The 16728-nt window shown below is 42.2% G+C and overlaps 2 protein-coding genes across 5 annotated transcripts in view; one reads left to right on the top strand and one right to left on the bottom strand.

Moving 5' to 3' along the window:
- The window catches only part of dock1 (dedicator of cytokinesis 1), a 179096-nt gene that overhangs the window by 62719 nt on the left and 99649 nt on the right, over positions 1 to 16728 (bottom strand). The gene's annotated exons all lie outside the window — the stretch shown is intronic.
- The window catches only part of LOC120794105 (inhibitory synaptic factor 2A), an 18748-nt gene continuing 17133 nt past the window's right edge, over positions 15114 to 16728 (top strand). The window contains exon 1 of the mRNA XM_040134779.1: positions 15114 to 16345. Coding sequence (XP_039990713.1) covers positions 15114 to 16345 — 1232 coding nt within the window. The remainder of the gene's footprint in view (positions 16346 to 16728) is intronic.

Here is a 16728-nt window from a genome sequence, read left to right on the forward strand (position 1 = left end):
CAGAAACATGACTTAAATGACTGAAATCACTGTATAGTGTATCGTGTCTTACTGCTGACCAGAGGGGTAAATGCATTTGCTCATCTCCTTTTCCTCCACACACCACTATCACAGACACAGAAGCAGTGCAGACAGAGAACAGAGATGGAAAGGCAGCAATACTTGAGCACTTTTCACACTAGCCTGTTAAAGGGAGATAGAGCCGACACGTTAGGTACTTGGCCACTGCGGCAGGATTCAACAGCAAGCCCACTTGGCTCCAACATCAGGCCAACAAGGTGGCATGCAGGCGGGTCGGCCATCGGACACGAGTGAAGGACCGGTTAGAGGCCAGCTGAAACCATTCACACCGCATTTTCTTCTTCAGCAGCATCTGGCGTAATGCACTGTGATGTCCAGATAACCACTTCAGAATACATAACCATAAATAATAACCACAGAGAACCTGGGCAGCCAGCCATGAAAGTGACCCGTTATGCCGTTCATTCAGACGGCATCCAACTAAGACGAGCTTGAGGAAGCACTGTCACACTCTAATACATCAAAGCATTACACTTCCCTGAACAGATACCTTAATTTATACAGGTGAATCCATTGAGCCAAGGCCACTTTCTTTCACAAGAAAACTGTGTGTCCAATGCCAACCCTACATCCTTCGCTGGAAAGGAAACAGATGTTACTGACCATTGTCTGGTCAGACTGTCAGCTTGCATGGACGAACTGAAGCTTGAGGGAGATTGTGTAGGTCAGTAATACACTGTCATGTATTGAAGCCATAACACGCTGTCCAAAGGTCGAAACCAGCTTTAAATATTGTGGTTTGAGGTGATCCACACTTTGAATTTGCTCTTGGTGGTCACTGGGTCTAAGGCAGTGCAAGAATATCAGACAATTTTGACATTTATGGAAAGTTAGCAAAACCAAATCTGCTCACAATATCTTTGACATTATATTTATATCAACTTTAGCCCTTGATACAGCCTAATTTTGACATAATATTCCCCTCACATAATTTAAATGACAAGCATGTTTGTGCTGAGCTTTACTTCCACAGTGTTTTAACCTGCTTCATACTCTAGATTCTTTTTTCTTTTTTTTTTTTTGGACAAATTCAGAGCCAGCTTTGTAACCACATTTGATGAAAAGACCAAAAGACTGCAGCAGATGGGGACAGACTCTCGCTGACATATCTGCTAGGCAGATTTTCAGCTTTGCTTCTCACTCTAAGACTTGCTAGGCCAGTGCTGCTGCACAGCAGACACATCATATCAGCTTGTCAGCTGAAACATACATAAATAAATGCACACACACACACACAAACCGTTCCCTTTCTCTTTCACAATTGCTGAGAGATCTAAGCCACAATAAACTGACAGCGCTCTTCTCCATCTAATAATTCAGTTCCATACTGATATGACACTCAACACTCGAATGTACTCTGTGTGGATGAATGCACTCAGGATCTCAGAGGATCTTGGATATGAAGCTGTGCGGTGACAGTGAGGCTACTAAATGAAAGTTGCATTTGTACTAGCTGTAATATGGGAATCAGCAGTTTAAGAACAGTTTAGACTAATTTTTTAATTTGGGGCAGGGGAGACAGACCAGTTTTTTTTTTTTTCTTCAGAAAATCCGGGGAAATTTAGACTGGGGGGGGGGCGAGACAATTTCCTGTTCCACTAGGCAATGCGGACACATTCTATGCCAATTAGTGGAATGACAGGAGTGTTACAGCAGTCTGAGCTGAGAAAGAGCAGTGTGACAGTGAGAGGAAGACTCCCGTCCTTTCAAATCAGTAGGACATAGGAAGTATGCTACAGAATCAAATCAAATACCGTCATGAGATTTTCTTTGAGAGGATGTGAAAAGACATAATACATACATAATCAATCCAACATCAATCCAACACCTGTAATTCTAATACATCATTGCATTTCTTTACTGCTTCCCACCTAAGATGAAATCTGTGATGGTTTGTTGTTGTTTTTTAGAAAAATAATTATTTACGTTTTTTTTTTTTGGCCTTTATTTGATTTACTTTACTTTTACTTTCAAGTTTTTATAAAGCACAAATGGAAAATGCGTTTAAAAATAGGTTAATACAATTGTAGCTAATGAAGAAAATGACAGTGTAGTCGTAAACAGGAGCAACTCTGTACTCAAATCACAGACCACACAATCCATAAATCTATTTACAATCCCAACAGGCCTGGCAGCAAAAACTGAGAACAAACTGTGTATGCCGTACATGCAGGGGACAAGGACATCAAATAGGAGTCCCCTGAGGGGTTGGCTTCCAAGTAATGAAATCAATAGGAGAGGAGAGTCACTCCAGTGAGTTGTCCACTGCCACTGGTTTATCCATCTGAGAAACAGTTTGCTTACACAAGCAGATCTCTGAGCAGATTCCAATAAAAGAAAACAGCAAAGGCTATTCCAACCCCACACACAGTAGACATCACCCCTCAGAGCAGATCCATTAAATAAATGCCATTAACCCAGGGTTCGAATCTAAAGCATTTGCCGAGCACCGAGATGTTCAAAGGTCAAATCCTTGCAAACATTTTTCAGCTTTCTCCTGTGTCAAAACCTGCCAGCTTGTCATAGCCCGGCAGAGCAATAACAAGGCTGTAGTGTAGATGTATTACTGTCACGTTAAAACAAGAACCCAGTCTCACAAAACTGTGCTGTGAGCAGTGAGTCAGTCAGGAACCGGGAGTACTTTATGTCACGTTGCAGAGAAGCAGATAAGATGAGGGGATGAACAAAGAAACACAAAACTTTCTGTTATGCACGTTTCATAAAGAGCTTGCCTGAGAGAGCTGGGATGAAGTGAGAAAGTAATAAACAAGGGATATAGGTCAAATGGATTTAAGTGTGAAGTGTCCCCAGGTGTCAGCTGTAATCCAGTCATGTCTCCCTTTCATTCTCTAAAAATCTTTCGGCACTTTCTTTGCGAGCTGAATCAGCAGTGCTGCGGGCTGCAACCGCAACGTGTACTTCGCAGTCGCAATGCTGTCGGGCATTACTTCAACCATATATGTCTTTGGTTTTGACCAGTATCTTGAGACCACAGAGACTTATGGTATATACATACAATGTGAAACAATCGGACGTTATTATTTCAGTTTTAGCTGACTGTGTGTATCAATTTGTCTTCTGCATCTTCTCTTCTACTCTTTCATGACAACCATAAAAAATCATGAAGGTGAAACTTGACTCTGATTTCATGAGGTTAGAATTACCTTATAAAGATCTAGAAAAATCATCTTTCATTTTATCTATGTATGGCATATGTGGGGAAACATCCTTTGTTTTTTCATCTGACATTACATATTCTGTGTATATAATTGTTCCAGGGCCCTACTGAAGCTACAGCACGTCAAACCTACAATAAATTGGATGAATTACCCATACACAGTCCCATGTAATTTAGCACGATGTATTTGGTATTTGTAGAATTTTCTTCACCAAATCTTCCCCAGAATTAAAAGTAACGCTCTGTGGGTTTGGACAATTGTTTCTCTGTACAACATGTGTTTTGAATATATTACATTTCATCATTTATCAAACTAAGATAGACACAATAATCTCAGCTTTATTTTCTGTCCAGGATTTAAAGGCTGAGTATTTTGTTTTCAAATGATGACACTACTAATTTATATATCTTCAAGGCACCCTTTGTGTGCCCAGATATCGAGGTCCTGCACATTAAGAATTCCCATCATCAATCATCATTATTTCAGATCGTCAATATGACTTTTGTTTAATTCCAGCTGAAAAATTTCTAAATTAAAAAATTAATAACAAGATCTCACAACAAACAGGATTTACTGATGAGACAAGAGTCCAATGACACAAAAAAACAAAATGAAATCCAATAATAAGCTATGATCCAATAGTGAAAAAAAATATAAAATGTAGTAACTACAGGGAAATAAACCTAATGAGAAACAATATAATAATAAGAAGTGTCATAAACAAAATAGAAAAAAAGAAGTTTCTTATTAGGAAGAAGACAGCTTAAGATGATGAACGATATTATTGCGTTAACGCTGATTTTCATGTAAGGCTTTGGATATATATCTAAATTACTCTAAGTTTATTTTTTTTCACAGACATAACTAAAATCTTTACAAGAGCTTAAATCTGATGAATGGGTATCATTTTCACCCAAAATGCCAGTTAACCCCGTCAGCTCAAAGTTATTGAATTCTGGTTTACATAAATCCTCAACAACAAAGTTACATATCGACTTCACAAGGTTCTGAATGGTTAATGATGGTTCCAGTCTTTACTGTATGCGTTATGGCCGGCTGCGTGTTGTTCATCTGCTGAATCACTGGTAAACATAAGGTATATGAAAACGTTCACAGGTACGACCACACACACACACACACACACACACACACACACACACACACACACACACACACACTTGAATGCAAATACACACAGTAGCTGCAGCTGCTGTCTGGAGAACTGCAGCTCATTACCATAGTACCTGAGGCTTAGAGCAGAGCTCGGGGTTTCCCTGGGAGACAATAAGGGCGACTATGGTTGCAAAAACACCCAACCAGGCATATACAGCTTCACTTTTACATCATCATGGTTTTACAAACTGTGTTATTTCCCTCCCTCTTTATTTTGTTCATTAAACATTACAATTGTACAACAAAAATCCAATCAAGTCTGAGAGGAATTTGCACGTTCCCAGATGAAAAACAGGTCCTCTCCTGCACAAACAGTCTTTAAGTACTAACTAGCCCATGACAGATGGATAAAAAGCTGAGGGGAGATCAGGCAAACAAGCTCTTGAGAGGGGGGACAAGCAGATGGAATCTTCTCCCCACACAGAGAAAAGAGCTGTGCGGAATTGGGGAAATTGAAATGACAAAAGGTGAAAGGACTAGTACATGACGATCAGTCTATGGAGACGTCGAGCAACACACAAAAGAATTTCACACGCAGGTGTGCGTGCAGACTGGCGTGTCTCAAGCACATCCGTTGCTGTCTTTTTGTCGAGACAAAAATGTTGAAGCGCTTGCACGTCGGGCTGCAGAGCTATGAGGAAAAGTGCACTCTGAACAGATCGACTCGAATTCTGCATTTAATTCTTCCGCTCCTGACCAAGTAAGTAAAGTAAGTTTTTTTTAAGTGCACATGGTCTCCATGGAAATTAGGTCACTGACAAAACTGCTTTAACTGATGATCAGATAAAGGAATGATGCACGAACCTGCCAGATGTAGCCAAAACTAGAACTGTACTTTCTCCACTGCAATCTTCCCTCCTCCCTCTGCTCTCCCTCTCTCCCATGCTCCCTCCCCCTCTCGCTTAACCTCTCTCTCTTTTCTCCCTCTCTCTCTCTCCCTGTCTGTCTGTCTCACTCTCTCTCTCTACACACACACACTCAGATGCACTCACACAGAAAAAAGGAGAAAGCCAGAGAGGAGAATCACGGCGGCACGATGGGGATATTCTGCCTGCGTGGGCTCTGTCGCTGAGGCGTCCGGAGTTCAGTCCCAGTGTGTGTGTGTGTGTGTGTGTGTATGTATGTGTGTGTGTGTGTATGTATGTGTGTACCTGCGCATGTGAGTGTGTTTGTATGCATGTGTGAGTGAGTGAGAGCCCCTGCCGACGACGTGCGGAGAAAAGGGGAACAGAGGAGAGCGGGTGGAGAGGAGGAAAAGAGAGGGGGAGTGTTGACTCTGACTGGGGCTTAGAGGAAGCTCACGCCACTGGATCAGAGGACGCCGATGTGCAACAACTACTCCAACTGCTGCTGCTGCTGCTGCTTTGCCTGCGTGCCGCTGCCTGCCTGTCCTCTTAACTTCTGCCATGGCATAGCCTCCTCTTCCAGCTCGCCTCTAATCCGCAAAGGGAACGGGCATGCATGGGCACAACCGGGGATCTAGGCTATTGCATCCTTTACATCAGTAATTCACAGTCTGAGGTGAGTCGCTCCTCTCTGCTCTTGTCCTCTCCTCTATTTAACCTCTCAGCCTACAACTGCAAGAAGGAAAGTCTGTTCAAATAACCTCTGTTGGGGGAAATCCGAGGGATCTGCTCGCTCTGTGGGACTGAGCCTGTGATAAGCCACAAGGAATGTTTTCACTGAAGATTTTCCTTTTTAGTCAGTTGATCAAATAGCAAATACGTGTGGCGGATAAAAGGAGGTAAATCTCAGATTGATTTTATGCTTAGTTTCCCTTTGCTGGGGTGACGTGGTTAAGGGAGATTTCAGGCAGTGGTTGAGGAATGTGCTAGTGCTGAGTAAGTTCAGAAAAACTTTAAACATGAAAAATGTTTATGTCTCAGGTAAATATGAGAGAAAAGTCACTGCCACTGCTGCCTGACCTTTATTCGAGCGGGCAGTTCAGTTTTCTATGTTCGAGAGGATTTAGATCCAGATTTAAGCTGACTGGCTCGGCATACATAGCTGAAACAGTGCTTGCGTACAAAGGGCTTGCATGATGCTGCATTTCCTCTCAGTTTTGCCGCTGAGTGAGTGTTACATAAAACGCACGGATTTCTAAACCAAAAGAATTGTAAAGAATCGTTGCATGAAACTGTTGTCCCATATACAGTATGGAGGCAGCAGTGTCTTCATGGCAGGTAGCTTGCAGCACAGAGGAATATGTAATGAAGCTGGCCATCAGACAGTTGGCTGCATCTGATGAATGACCTTAACTAAAGACTAATTTAGATTAATGGACTGGGTGAACTCACCATCTTCTTACAGACTATGTGTATGTGCGCAGGTGTGTGTGTGTGTGTGTGTGTGTGCGTGTGTGTGTGTGTGTGTGTGTGTGTGTGTGTGTGTGTGTGTGTGTGTGTGTGTGTGTGAGGGAGCGAGAGAAAGAAAGAGAGCGAGAGCACTGAGTTGCGTAGAACCCTCAAATCTTGACTGTCCTTCAGTTGCCACACAAAACGCATGTCACTCCTACTCATCCCCGCAAATCCCCTGCCATCACTCTCTGTCTCCCCTTCAGCCCTATCACACATCGACGCTCTGATACAATCTCCCCTGTGCTCTATTTCCCTTTCTGCACACACTGAGGAGAGGACTGAGGGAAACAGGTGAAGATAGATAGAGACAGAAAAAGAGATACAGAGCAAGGGGAAAACAGATTGTCTGTCAGAAATATTAGAGAGAAAGGAAAAAGAGGATACTGAATGTTTCTTTTATTTTTATATTCAAAGGGTATTATGTGCTGACACTCAAGAGTGACACAAAAAGTACACTCCTGCCATCACAGCCTTTTTTTTTTTTTTTTAACATATTGTAAATATAATTATACAAAATCAGTGTGTAGGGATGAAAATAGGATGTTGCTCAAGAAAGAAGAAATTACACATTTCCCTTCATACGTCACTTCCTTTAACCTTCACGCTGCCTCTATAAGATCCAGGCACAGTGGTCCAGGAACAATGAGCACGATGGCCCAACACGTCAAAGCTAATCTTTATTTTTTGGGAATCGCTGATATCAGTCTGGACCTTACCCAGTAATGCTCCAGAGAGAAGGAAGAAGAAGACTGACTGTTTTGCCACATAAGCACACACGAAGAAAGCAGTGTACGCATGCCAACCGCTGTGCACTATCACTCCAAATGCTGAGTGGTACGTGAAGATGGAAAGGAAGGTAGAACAAAGCTACAACAAAGCTTGTAAGCAGAGATGTTGTGCACAAAACAGAGAGAACTGGCAGGGAGAAATGTTACAGAGTTTTCCTGCACAAATTGCATTTTTGGAAACTTTTTTTCCCCTTTTTTTTCGCAAGACACCTACATCACTGAACCAAGCAAATATGGCAGACAGTGTGAAGGTGGGAAGGCGTGAGGGAGAGTGCAGGGTTTACAAACGAGTGGTGAAGTGTGCACTTACCTCCCATGGCCCCGCTCGCTGGGAGGGGTGCTCATTCATCCAGAAAACAAATTACTCCCCTATAAAAGAATGTCTGCTTTTGGAACAAGCCAGATGTTACATCTCATGTGCTAATACCATTATTCATTAAGAGTCTTATTTTTTCACTGGGAGCGCCACAACAACGCTACACAACTGAGGTGAATCTCATGCATCTGTTTTTGATGGGGAGAAGGTGTGTGTGTGTGTGTGTGTGTGTGTGTGTGTGTGTATGTGTAGAGGACTTCGTGCGTCTGTTGCAAACAGAAGTAGACGCTTTGCACCTGATCCCACCTGGGTGTTGCCAGTGTGCGCTGGTGTATGTGTCTGTAAAGCATGTGTTCCCCACTGCTTTGTAGTAGAGGCCCAGTCAGCTGGGGGTCTGACAGGCCGAGGGGGAGAAGAACAGACGCTGGGAGTTTACTGTGGTAAAGAGAAAAAGTGGACTACATGTATCTCAATGTGTATCGTTTTATTACTTTTAGGGCTGCAATTAACAATTCTTTTGATTAATAATTAATTTATTTTTTTGTTTTTTTCAGTTAACAGAGTGAGAGTTTTGTTCCAACCAATAGTCCAGAAACCGCAGATACTCAATTTCCAGTTACATATCAGAAATAAAGCAGCATATTCTGACTTTTGAGCAGTTGGAACAAGAAAATCTTCGGCATTTCTGTTTCAAAAATGACAATTTATCAATTATCAGAAGTGTAAGTTACTGCGGATTGACTGATAGTTTCAGCACTAATTACTGTGGCTTGAGGGGCTCACAAGCAACACTGTGAGTATTTCTTGAGAGAGATTATCGATCTCAGCAGGTGGGGGTCAGAGGACAGGGTCAGCTGCAATGCAAGCTGGTAGACCTAATGTGATTTTGGACCATAAACTCTGTGCTCGCTGCTGTGTTCAGAAAAATGAATAACTGTCACTCACATCGAATCCCTCTGAGGAAGATTGATAGCTAAAAGCCTCAAATTTATTTTTGATTTTATGTACAATTAAGACTAACTGGACCTTGACATGTACATGATCCAAGGAGAGTCCTGCACACTAAGAGAGGTCTTAAAAAAAGAGTTAAAAATAGAAAATCATAAAATTACAGTTCATTGTAAATTGGTTTTATAAAGCTTTTCCCTCCACTAAACGGCTTCCATTAGATTCATTTGAGCTGCCAAAATGATACATCTCACTGACAAGAGGGGATGGCTTTTGCCACCCCCCCCTGGTCTCTGCCTATTCTTGTTCATGGTTCCTTCATCATGGCTTCATCTTCCCTCTTCATTTCTATCTCTGTCAATTTTACTGACATTCACAATTGTTCTCCAATCAAGCACAGCAAGAACGCAACATTCTTTCTCTTTGCACCTGTTTATTCTAGTCTTTCCCTCTTCTTTTCCATCCTTTCCACATTTGGTCATGTGTGTATGTCTTATTTTCTTTGCTAGGGATGACTAGGAGGAATCTGAGAGCAGCAGGGGAGTTCTCTAGTTACCCATCAGCTTTGAAACCCCAGTGTCTAGAAGGCAAAGAGAGAGGAAGAGAAGACAGAAACTCACAGAGAGAAAGCAACAAAGGGGAAGAGAATATGAAGAAGAGAACAAAATATAGTAACAGAAAGAAGAGAGATACAATGTTCTGTTGAAAAACGAAGAGCAGAGGAGAGGAGAGAGTGCTTTGCTGCATTCTGATTAAAGCAGGGAGCCTCTGCAGCATACATCCTTTCCTGAGGTCTGATCTCCATCTAGCCTGCATGTTCACTAACGTATGGATTACAGGCTTCCTGCAAATTCATCAAGCTCCCAAGAACCCACCTGGGTGCAGGCGCAGCACACAAAGCCAACTAACTACAGTGAGTGAGGAACTAAAATAGAATACAAGTACAATTTAGTGGGGACAAAGTGAGTAAAAAATAATAAGGCTACAATGTCCGTAGGCTCCAGTTCAAGGATAAGAAGTGCTCCATGAAAACAGCTGCCGACTGATATCCAGTATACTGTGTTGTTTCATGATAGCAGTTTCAAGCATTATACACAGTAGGGGCAGGAAAAAAAATTACTAATGACTTACAGCACACATTCTAAGCCTTGGGAGGCTCAATGAGAGGCTGTTAGCCTGTATTAAGTCTTATAACTGCAATATCTCATGCAGCCCCCCCCCTCACATACACATTTTTATCCTATGTGAGCTTCAAGTGCACGACTGGAAGCAATATAAGTTAAAAAAAAAAAAAAAAAAAAAAGTGGTGCATATGGCAGAAACTTAACATATAAGGGTTTTGAGTGCCGTGGATCAATAGCAAATCTAGATTCATCCTGTCACAGCATCAGACTCCTGAATTCAAACAAAACCTAAGTTTACGTAAATAGTCATTACTACTATTTGCAGAACATATTGACGCTGTACAAATTTCCAGTACTGTTGTACTCCAGTACAACAGGTTGCTTAAGAATCACAATGGTATTAACGTTTCAGTTATCCTGGATCTAAATGTGATTCTAACTAGGATTAAAATGTGACTGGGTAAAACAATTTACCCTCTCCTTTCTTTACAATTAGGAAATTTCTAATTATATGTTGCCAGTGTTAATGAGCCTTTACTGCAATACTACATGATAATTCTGGGCAAAAATCTTTAAAATGGAGCTTGGCAACCTAGCAGTGGTCCATGATGACTGAGCAACAATTACTAGAAAAAGACATTCCATTAAAATCCTGTGATTTCCAGTGCCACTCCATCTTACGGCATTAACCTACCATTAACTGACAAAGCATTCGCTGCGTTTGGTGTCGGACTAATGCAGTGTACTGCTGTTTTCCCTCAACACTGACCTGTATAGTCAATCACTCGCGCTATATATATACCCTCGCATCACACCCAAGCTTGCTCACGTGCTGCAGCACACAGAAAGACAGAAAATAAAAACCCAGCAATAAAACCACACTGTCAAAGGACCTCACCAACACCATCTAAAGTAAACTACAAGCCTGCATATCTTTTTACTGTGTAATCAGTGTGCTCTTAAGAGACAGATCAAAGACTTTTCAAAACACTACTAAGCCCCGTGTAATTATCAGCGGAAGCTGACGGAGGAGAGAAAAGAGGAAAACAAAACACAAGTAGATAAATCTGGATTACAGTAGAGTTTTGAACTTCCATTATTGGGATGATACTTCCACACTTATTTGTTCAAGCAGCATCTGAGACCAAGCTGAGCGGTAATGATGTAAAACTGCAGTAACAGGAGAGCAGGATTTTTTCCGTTGATCAGGTAGCACAAGGGCAGACCTAAAACCCACTTTGTCTCCGATTCAAAAATGCAAAGCTGGCTGCCTACATTTCCATATGATTTTTATTCAGCAAAAAATACTGGTGTGCCATGTTCGGAAATTTGAGAAATCAAAGGCTTTAAAGATTTGATGCTACATACACTACATTACCAAAAGTATGGCCAAACATTACTCCCATATGTGATTGCTGAACATCTCATTATGACACTAACACCCTTGATTCTTCTGGGAAAGCGTTCCACAAAGTTTGAACCTGGCTGCAGGGATTTGCTTCCAATTCAGCCACAAGAGCATTAGTGAGGTCGGTCACTGATGTTGATGATAAGGCCTGGCTTGCAGCCGGTTTTCAAGTTCATCAGAAGGTGTTGGACAGGATTGAGGTCGGTGCTCCGTGCAGGCAAGTCAAGTTAACTCCAAATTCACTTTGTGCATAGGGCATTATTATACTGAAGGAGGGAAAGGCCTTCCCCAAAACGCTGCCACAAGGATGGAGGCACAGTCTAAAATATGATCATATGCTGTAGTATTAAGATGTCCCTTGATAGGAACTAAGAGGCCCAAACCTTGAAAAACAGCACCAGAGTGCACAAAAGTATATGGTCACGTAGTGTATGACTAAACACTTTTCTGCTATACTAATATTTCCAAGCTGCCAGGAAAATATTTATAATATACACTGAGCATAACTTGGGAAAAGATTTCAGTAATGTAAAAGAAATGAGGAGAAATGGAAAAGCTCAATGACACATCCTGTTAAATGCTTAAACAAGAAAGTCTGTTCAGGCTGTTGTTGCTAATTGACATGTATAGCCATATTTCCAGGGTTTAATCAATTCACCTGTTTTGTGATGCATACTATATTAATGAATTTTCCCTTCAGTGGAGCAGAAGCGATAAAACAAAATTAGTCAGGCTCAAAGTTACGGTAAACATTCAGTCCCCAGGTTGAATCAGGACACTAAAATTTCCAACTTTAAAGACTTTTACCCCCGGCAACCAAAAGTTCAATTAGGCTACTGCCATTCACAAAACTGCTGACTCATATGCAGGTCAAAATAATGCAAATAATGGGGACCCAGTTATAAATTTAAGGTGTGTTGCATTAACTGAGTAAAATTTGAGAATAAAGACCATTTCCATTAAAGAATAATTAATTGCATTACTGCAGTAATCTGGAATGTCCTTGCAGCACTCCAAAGCTTCAAAGAATGACTGAATTAGCAGGGAAATTGTTCCCAAGAACCAGTAATTCTCAACAGATTCTCATCATGGACAGAATACACTTGGGTCCCTTGAAATAACCCAAATAATGACCCAAAGTGCCAGCATGACAGCTGTGTGAGCCGTGCTGCTAAAATAAGGTCAGATGTGAACATCTCTGATGTGTTTTGCCATGCGCACATGACCCTGTGAGATCGGTTTTTGGTCTTTCCTACTGGGTAGAAAATAGTGGGTCAGTTCACTTCATTTAGTTGCCTCTAAACCGGAGAAAAAAAAAAAATCCTAAAAAGGGGCAGTCGTCACAGCCTTGCGTGATGACTCATGCAAGAGGCCAGGGGTGGTGTTCCAGCCAGAGGTGGGATATGAGTGCTGCTACAGTTGCCTGGGCCCGAACCCAATGGGTAACAAATCATATATGTGGAGCCAGTGACACATCGTTCACCCTGCAGTGCTGACATGTCAAAAGGGATAAAATTTAAATGAGGATATTTTACACTACCATGAAACTGTACGTATTGCAGAGCCTGTGTGTAGAGAAGGCAGAGAAGAAAGTAATGACAAAAAACTGTTGCTGTTTGTGCTGACAAACTACAGTCATGTCTCAATATTTGATGGTTTAGAACAGGGTGGCATCTTCAATTGTAATCAGATAAAACTTTGCACATACTGAATATAATGTTTAATTTGGGCCCCTACTACACAGAGGCTTCCACTGACCACATATGGACAGTTAAATGTCTTATTCAAAAACTCATCCTTTGAACAAACATGGAGAGGACACTGAGTGATGGACCACGAGAGCACACCCATGCTGGTGAATAGATAATAGTCTGGGAATAATTGTCGGAGGGTCAAACAATTAGAAATAGTGAAAAAATAATAATCAGACTATCTTCAACTGAAATGCTTCAAATGCTGCACAGTCAGGGTAATACCTGGAAAATTAATGTATTGGAATGGGCTATATGCAGCCCTGATTCATCCCCTTTACGTCGTTGTACGTCCCTCTGCTTCCACAGCTCAATCAACCAAATGGCAACGGGGTCAGAAGTCATTAAGTTATTATATGCATGCAACACGAGGTGGAGATCTTTATGGTATGGTGTTCCTTTGTGTTTCTACTGATAACTACTAAATGCTTTTTTTTTTTTTTTTTTTCCAAAATCCCCTGGCCTTTCTATGTGCATAACTGCACTGACTGGGGCTGGGGCTGGTTCTTGAGAATTTTTTTCAAGAAATATTAATACAGTTTGTAAATACTGTATCCTGTGCTGTATTGTAGATGTGCCTGTACTCGGCCACAAGATTATCTTTCATTCATCATGTCCTCTCTGTTGGGCTTATAGACAGTTTCTAGAAAAAACTGCATTGCACTGTACTCCCTGGTCATTTGGTCACATCAGTGTTTACCTGTCGGTTGAGAATCAAACAAATGTAGTATCTGCCTGCACAGCAGAAACTTGCCATCTCTAACCCGTCTATATGGACATGCTCTGCTGTTCTCAGACAGTGTTTTCACAAACATTACTACTAAATGATTTAATGGTTTAATGGGAGGACTATCAATCTGTAACACTTGTCTTTAATGGCTTTTTAAGTTAAAAACATTTTCATTTTTTTAATGATAAAACTTCTAAAACATCTGCTGACTCTGTTCAAAGATGACAGGATCTTTACAGATAGAGTCACGATGCCCATGAGATATCTGGTGTCTGTAAACAAGCAAAACGGTCTAGGTTTCTCATGCTCAGTCGGAGGAAGAGCAGCTCTCCAATTCTGGAGAACTTGCACAAGAACTATGTACACAAGAAAATCATAATCTTGGGAATGCCTTTACTGACAACATGAAGCCTTTTACTCATATATTTTATGCATCCTAAGAAAATTTTACTTTTTTTTTACTTAGTAGGCAGATTGCCAGAGCATCTTTTGTAGAAAAATGACTGAATGATTATGCCAACACTTAAAATTTCTGTATTTACAAATGACACATGTGTCTAAAAGGGGCTATTAATATCTGTAAATGAGACTGTTGTGTTAGATGAGACAGACAAAGACTGGTCGCTTGCCAGAGAACAAACATACTACAATTTAATAATAAAGAGGCAGTGAGATAATGTCATAGAGAAGGAAATGTCCATTGTATACCTCCCAGGTAAGTAAACAGACAGGTTTGAAATAGGAAGTCATTCCCTGTTGACAGAGACCAGGCTTGGCAGATAAGCTGAGAAGGATAATTGTCATATTTGATTCAGGATCTATATAAGCGTGTGGAGTGTTTGCTTATTGTAAAACGGCAGGCAGAAGGAGAATATATATTGCAGAGTCGTGATGCCGCTAGCATACCTGTGATAGTGGGGAAACATAATTCAGTATCTCTGCTTAGGATGTTTATCCTTAGGGAGTGATTTTACAGTTCTTTGGCAAAAGTTTGTCAAAGAACTTTGACATGTCAACAATGTCAAACTCAATTATTGCTGTTATACTCAATTATCAAGGTAAGTGACTTAAATTATGTGAAAAATATGCTCCTTTAAAATTTGTATTTGCTATGCTTCTTGGCATGCACAAGTTCCTGACTTCTCCCCAAGCTAAAAGAGCATGTGCGTTCTGTTGAGTGGGTTGTATGGCAAGGATCTTTGTCTTCATTCATTACCAATGGTTAACACAGCATCTTTTTCCATGCCTCTCAGGAAACATGGTGAGCAAGGAGGGTGGCAAATGCATGCTCACCAACTCAGAGTCTGACTCGGAGTTAGCACCCTTGCCCTCCACCTCGCTGGCGCTGGAGGTGAAGTATTCCCTGGAAGCCAGTCGACAGGTGAGGAAGAGAAACAAGGCCCTGCAAGTGCGTTTCAAGGATATCTGTGAGGCACAGAACGAGCAAAGGGAGGCGGAGTTGCAGGCAGCAGGGAAAGGTGGCAAGCCCATCTCATACAAAGTGGCATACCGCAAGTACATGACAGTCCCTGCCCGCAGATCCATCCCAAACGTCACAAGGAGCACAGGCGTACAGACGTCTCCTGACCTGAAGAAACGCTATCAGACCTTTCCCTTTGAGCGCAAAAAAGGCCACACCTTTAAAGACGTGGCGGCCGTGGAAACTTATAAAGGTCAGAATAACGGTTTTGTCATGGAGGTGAAGCAGTCCAAGGCTGCTGAGCAGGGTTTAGATGAGGAGGAGGAGGGGGAGGGAGCCTGTGGGGGGAGTGGAGTCCGGAGGACCAGGGCTCTGCTCCATACTAATGAGTGTATTGCCACAGTGGAGCAGCACACTGCAACTGATGGCCTGTGCTCTGACGCTCTGCTGCTCAGTTGCTCTGCAGACACAGACTGCCTTGCAGACACATCGAGGGGAAGTGGAGCCGGAGCACAAGCAGAGTACCAGCTCTGCAGTGTCCCCTCCAAAGCCAGGACAGGATTACAGAGGGAGGCTGATAAGGACCGCTCGGCCAAACGGCAGCTGCTCAATCTGGAGGAGGGCTCATCCCGAACCCTGCCGGACAGGGCCTCCAAGGTTACGGGCCCCATCGCCTGGAACTCCCTTACGCAGGTAGAGTGCCTGGACAGTCCATCTGTGCGGAGCAAGCGGAAGAAAGGACTGCAGCTCAACGGGCTGCAGAGTGAAACACTACCACGTTCCAGTGGAGGCTGTACAACACAGGCACAGTGCCACACAGGACAGTTATCTGCTCGGCCTCTAAGGGGCATGGAGGAGCCTCTGTCACCCTGCAGAGGTGGTGAGGCTGATGGGGCACCACCCGACCAAACACAGGAGGCCTGTAAGCAAATAGTGCCTATGAATCAGGACAGGGATGTTAAAGCACAGCTCCAGGCCATGGAAAATCTCATCAGCTCCAGCCAAGAGACCATCAAGGTGCTGCTAGGGGTCATCCAGGAATTGGAGAAGGGGGAGGCCCACAGAGAGGGGTAAGACATTTCATAGTCTTCTTATAGTCTATGCTTTACACTAGGGATGTACTGATCCAACTTTTTCTCTACTGACACAGATTCCAATACCTCAACTCAGGGTACCTGCCGATACAGAGTACCAATGCAATACCAGTGCTCTCCTTTCGCAAAATTGAAAATGTGTAGAGCTCACTGCATGGAACTCATTGGAATCATTTTCATACAAGGTAACATGAGGCCAGGGAATGCTGCAGCACTTAAAACTGACCTAGACACTGCCCAGAAACACTGAATTTTGTAACAACATTGACAAATCAGTCATATCATGGCTGATCTGTTTTATGCTGTAAGGTACTGATACTGATTCAATTTACTGATCCAGCTAATTGCATTGGAAACTT

Source organism: Xiphias gladius, chromosome 9, assembly GCF_016859285.1.
Source record: "Xiphias gladius isolate SHS-SW01 ecotype Sanya breed wild chromosome 9, ASM1685928v1, whole genome shotgun sequence".
Lineage (NCBI taxonomy): Eukaryota > Metazoa > Chordata > Actinopteri > Istiophoriformes > Xiphiidae > Xiphias > Xiphias gladius.